The following is a 5991-nucleotide window of genomic DNA, read 5'->3' on the forward strand; positions in this document are numbered from 1 at the left end:
GAATAGGAGAGATGGGTAGACAGATGGATAGATAGATAGATAGATGGCTAGAATAGGAGAGATGGGTAGACAGATGGATAGACAGATAGATAGATAGATGGCTAGAATAGGAGAGATGGGTAGACAGATAAATAGATAGATAGATAGATAGATAGATAGATAGATGGCTAGAAGGGTGGCTAGAATAGGAGAGATGGGTAGACAGATAAATAGATAGATAGCAGGCTAGATAAACAGACAGATGAGATCCCATTGAGATGGCTGTAGATCAGAGGGATGGTGTGATGAATGAGCTCCCGTAGGCTGATAGTAGCCCCCTGACCCTCTACTGAATGATTCACACATGAGAGGGAGAGTATGAGTATGTGTGTGTGTGTGTGTGTGTGTGTGAGAGAGAGAGAGAGAGAGAGGGATAGTGTGTGCTTGTGTGTGTTTGTGCATGAGAGAGGGAAAGTGTGTTTGTGTGTGTGTGAGAGAGAGGGATAGTGTGTTTGTGTGTGTGTGTGTGTGTGTGTGTGTGAGAGAGAGAGAGAGAGAGAGATAGTGTGTGTTTGTGTGTGTGAGAGAGAGAGGGATAGTGTGTGTTTGTGTGTGTGAGAGAGAGAGGGATTGTGTGTGTGTGTGTGTGTGTGTGTGTGAGAGAGAGAGAGAGAGAGAGAGAGGGATAGTGTGTGTTTGTGTGCGCGTGTGTGTGTGAGAGAGAGGGATAGTGTGTGTTTGTGTGCGAGTGTGTGTGTGTGTAAGAGAGGTCACGTAATCAAGAGCAATCTGTGGCAGAGTGGCCATTTTCAACACGGCTACATCCAGCGCCACCCCTCTCGCTCCCTCACCTCCTTTTCATCTCTCTATCGCTCGCTCTCCTCCTTTTCATCTCTCTATCGCTCGCTCTCGTCCTCCTCCACCCACTTGTGCTTGCTTGCACACACTCATCCCTCCCTCCCTCCCTCCCTCCATCCCTCCTTCTCTCTCTTTCTCTCCATCTTCCTCCCACCTCTCTCCATTCAGCTCTGTTCAAAATGTGTGTGTGTGGGATGACGAAACAATAGTGTGTTAGTGTTGTTCACTCTCTTTATATTAGAGGGCCAGGATTGCTCTCTCAGAATAATAATGTGTGTTTTTAATGTGTGTTTATCTCCTGGTTGTCAGTTTTCATTCCTAGACAGGGAGACATAGGAAGAGATGATGATGACGATGATGATGATAATGATGATGATGATGATGATGATGAAGAACAATAAGATGATGGTGATGATGTTGATGGCAATAATGAAGATGATGGAAAAAATGATGATTGTGTTGGAGGTGATGATGCAATAATGAAGGTGGTGGTGGTAATGAGGATGAGGATGATGATGATGATGATGATGTTGCCAATAATGACGATGGTGGTGGGAATGAGGATGATCATGATTATGGCAATAATGAAGATGGTGGAAAAAATGATGATGGTGTTGATGCTAATAATGAAGATGGTGGTGATGAAGATGATAAAGCAATAATGCAGATGGTGATGGTGATGAAGATGAATATGATGATGATGATGATGATGGTGGCAATTATGAAGAAGATGGTGATGATGGTGGTGATGATATTGAAGGAAGTAAAGGAGGCACAAATAACTCTTGATAAAGACAAGAGAGGAGAATAGTTACATACTTCATCCTGTCTTCTCTTTATCTTTTTCTCTCTCCATCTCTTTCTCTCCCATTCTACCTTTACCTTACCCACCTCTCTATCTCCCTTTCCTCCAACTCCATCTGTCACCACCCTTTTTGTTTCTCTCTCTCTCTCTTCTCTTCCAGGCTGTATTGATCAGGGGAGCTGTGGGTTCCCAGCTTGTGTATGAAGAGTGGACTCCCCCGACTCGTCTCCCCAGGATAGCTCTGCTTCCGATGAAGTGGCAGCATCAACACAGGGATGTGTGTGTGTGTGTGTGTGTGTGTGTGTGTGTGTGTGTGTGTGTGTGTGTGTGTGTGTGTGTGTGTGTGTGTGTGTGTGTGTGTGTGTGTGTGTGTGTGTGTGTGTGTGTGTGCCACCTTCAAACTGTCATTCAAAAGGGATGGACATAGACCACCACAATGACCCACTGCAAATAAAAGGTACATTGTACAAAGGAGGAGAAGTGCTAGTGTGTAGCAGTGACAGACCATGAGTTAGTCTGGTGAATAGCAAAACCACTAAACTGACTTTCTGTCCATACTCACCTGATATGATACCCCTAATCACTGATACCGGTTTTGAAAGTGTGTAATATCAGTCATTTCAGAAAAAGGTGAGGTTGGTGACTCACCTGATATTAAACCCCTAATCACTAATACCGGTTTTAAAAGTGTGTAATGTTGTGTTGGTCATTACAGTACAGGTGAGGTTGGGGATGTTGGTGACCACACTCACCTGATGTTAAACCCCTAATCACTGATACAGGTTTTGATAGTGTGTAACATATGGCTCAGGTACAGGTTGTGTAGTTCAGGTGATTACAGTAAAGATGAGATTGGTGGCTCAGGTACAGGTTGTGTAGTGCAGGTGATTACAGTAAAGATGAGATTGGTGGCTCAGGTACAGGTTGTGTAGTTCAGGTGATTACAGTAAAGGTGAGATTGGTGGCTCAGGTACAGGTTGTGTAGTTCAGGTGATTACAGTAAAGGTGAGATTGGTGGCTCAGGTACAGGTTGTGTAGTTCAGGTGATTACAGTAAAGGTGAGATTGGTGGCTCAGGTACAGGTTGTGTAGTTCATGTGATTACAGTAGAGGTGAGAGTGGCTCAGGTACCGGTTGTGTGGTGCAGGTGATTACAGTAAAGGTGAGATTGGTGGCTCAGGTACAGGTTGTGTAGTGCAGGTGATTACACCCTCCTGTGTTATTACACCCTCCCTGTTGCACCTGAGGAACTGTGGTCATTGGCAGGTGGAGTGTGTGTTCATCTGTGTGAGCAGGTGGAGTGTGTGTTTATCCCGTTTCCTTGAGGAGATGTGGAGATGTGTTGGAACACCAGGGTTTTATCTTACACACACAACAAATAGAGTGGCACTTGGAATAATTTGACCTTTAACCATATGTGTGTTTGTGCTTGTTTGTGTGTGTGTGTGTGTTTGTGTGTGTGTGTGTTTACTTGTATATGTGTGTGGAAAGAAAGAAAAAACAACTTCTTCACACTCGTTGCTTTCCACAACCATTATTTTCGACTAAAGATTTCATAGTAAAATATGTCCGACAAGTGATGCAGATGGAAAAAGGAGAGCAGAAACACAAGAGAAGAAATATGAAGTCATATTGTACATGTCTTTACAGAAGCAGGGACGGCCATTTTGGTCCACCTACCAACCCCTCTTCACCTCCCCTCTGCTTCATGGGTCATTGGCTAGTTAATCCACCCCCCCACTCCCCCCTCTCACTTGGCTAATCTCAACCCGTAGATCCCTGAGCCTTAGAATGACTTTAGGTAGTCGAGTGTGTTTTTTTTAATTCCCATATATCATTTATTTATTTTAGTAATTAATTAATTATTTTTGTGTATTAATCTATGCTCTATGTAATAGTATTAAATATGTATACAGTTCTTTTTTCTCCGTATAGAGTATATATTTTTTTTAGTTTCTTTTCTTTGTACTCTTTTACGTTTTTCAAAGTACGGAGTCCGCTCAGTGGTCCTTTGTTTTCTGTTTGGCAGGGACGTAGGGCAGGACAGTCTGAGTGCTCTTGTCGGACACAGTCTGCGTGCTGCTGTTGCGCAGCAGCTTCTTCCGACACGAGGGCTGCAGCAGGCCCTTGCGGTTCAGCGCGTGAGACCCCAGCGGCAGCCGGCCCACGAGCGACGGGGCCGTGGAGGGCGCCAGCGAGGCCGGGTCCGTCAGACAGTTGTGGAGTCTGGAATGTTCCGTGGCGGCGGAGGAGATGAGCGAGGAGAGCGGCGGGACGGGCGAGCAGGCGAGCGGGCTGAGCTCGCTGTCGGTGTCCGGCGTGCAGCAGTCCCGCTTCTCGTCCTCCTCGTCCTCCTCGTCCTCCTCGTCCTCCTCTCCGTCCCCGTACGCCTCCTCCTCTTCCTCCTCCTCCTCCTCCTCGTCCTCGTCGTCGTCGCAGCACAGCGCGTGGTACAGGATCTTGTCGCTGAAGCGCACGCGCTCTCTTGTGCCCGAGGTGCGCGACGTCTTCTGGCTGTGCGTGGAGCTGGACGCCTCCTCGCTGGACGAGTCCGGCGTGACGGTCAGCGGGCCGTTGGGGATGAGCGGGACGCCCCCGTTCATCTGCGAGTAGGCCGAGGTGGGGCCGGTGGAGGTGCCGGTGGTGGTGGTGGAGGGAGGCGGAGGAGGGGACAGGGAGGACGGGGACACCAACCCCCCTGTCCGGCCCGGTCCCAGTCCTGACCCCGACCCCGAGTCCGAGTTCTCGTCTCCGGTCTGAACGGCCGTCGTGGAGGCTCTCACGCCTACCGACTTTGTCCTTGTGACCGCACCTCCTCCTCCTCCACCTCCTCGTCCTCCTCCGCCATCACCCGCTGCGAGTCTCGACCCCGACCCCGACCCAGGACCCGATCCTGATCCTGATCCCGGTCCGGCCCCGGGCGCGGTGGAGGTGGAGGTGGAGGCGGACGCAGAGGCAGAGGCAGAGGCAGACGCAGAGGCCGAGGCCTCCAGGTAGTTGCAGAACTCCCAGCTGTCGGAGAGCAGGTCGTGGCTGAGGAAGTCCAGGCGGAAGGCCTCTCCCAGGCCGCGCTCGCTGCTGGACGTGCTGCTCGCGGTCGCCACCGTCCAGTCGTCCGGCTCCAGGTCAAAGTCAAAGTCCGACGTCAGCTTGTCGATCTGACCCACCACCTGAGAGGAGGAGAGAAGGAGAGAAGGAGAGAGGACAGGGGAGAGGGAGAGGAGGAGGAGGAGGAGGAGGAGACAGAGGAATGAGAGGATAGAGGGTGCGGATGAGAAGAAGAGAGAGAAATGAGAGGATAGAGGGAGAGGATACAGACGAGAGAAGAATGGGAGGATGGAGGGAGAGGATGGAGAAGAGAGAGAAATGAGAGGATAGAGGGAGAGAGGAATGAGAGGGAAAGGTAGATCACAGGGGGCATGAGAAGATGGCCAATGAAATGGTTAGGGTTGAGTAATAATGGATGAAGGCCGATGAAAAGCAGAAGATGAAGAGAGGAGATAGAAGAAAGGAATGGCAGAAAAGAACAGGAGGATGCAGGAGAGGAGAATAGAGAGGAAAAGGAGGAGAAGAAAAGAGGTGAAAAGAGAAGGAGCAAGAAGAGAGATGGGGAAGAGGAGGGACAGAACAGGACAGTGTGTTAGAAGCAGAGCACAGATTTATCATCCACTTGTCAGAGCCTCTCATTTTGTGGCAGTAAAATGATACAGCAGTTTTATCACCGGCCACCTCGGCTGACTCTGCATACGTCATCCACACTCACTGGCCAGCAGATCTATCAGCGCAGGCTCCTGAAAATAGCACTGGGTCACTGACTCACTGTACATTAGCGGCTCCTGTTGGACTGTTCATCATGACAGCGGGAGATAAACATTTATGGGATGCAGAAAAAAAACAATAATTGCATTGGAGGGGCCATTGATTTGTGTTGATTTGCTGAAAATAAAACGCCAAGCTCTCACACTTGACATTTGAGAGTAGTAATCAAGACACTGGGCTTCTCCGATAATCTGTTATGAGCGGAAAAAACGCCAAACATTTTCTTTAGTGCAAAATCAATTTCCCCGAGCCGTTGGGTTATCATTGCTGCGATGCTCTCGGCTGCCAGATTTGAATTCACCGCACCTCTGCAGCCCCGTGATTGTGGAAGCACTTCCTGGAGATCTACGAGTCGCAAACCTCTCCCTCATCAGCCCGGCCAAATACGGGTACCGTTAGGCAGCGCCGATTTGAAGGAGGATCATTATCAAGCATAAATAAGTTGCGTCGGAGCAGCGAGTGCATCTGTGATTTCCCCGTTAATGTGGCGGATTAACCTCCGCTGCCATTCTTCCGCTGGCTGCTTTTTAA

The 5991-nt window shown here is 49.1% G+C and overlaps 1 protein-coding gene across 1 annotated transcript in view; it reads right to left on the reverse strand.

Annotated features, from left to right (window-relative positions):
* Window positions 1-3393: 3393 nt before the first annotated feature.
* insyn1 (inhibitory synaptic factor 1) overlaps window positions 3394-5991 on the reverse strand; it is a 74291-nt gene continuing 71693 nt past the window's right edge. The window contains exon 2 of the mRNA XM_062524907.1: window positions 3394-4811. Coding sequence (XP_062380891.1) covers window positions 3642-4811 — 1170 coding nt within the window. The 3' untranslated portion in view covers window positions 3394-3641. The remainder of the gene's footprint in view (window positions 4812-5991) is intronic.

The sequence above is a fragment of the Sardina pilchardus genome, chromosome 21 (genome assembly GCF_963854185.1).
Source record: "Sardina pilchardus chromosome 21, fSarPil1.1, whole genome shotgun sequence".
NCBI classification, from domain to species: Eukaryota; Metazoa; Chordata; class Actinopteri; order Clupeiformes; family Clupeidae; genus Sardina; species Sardina pilchardus.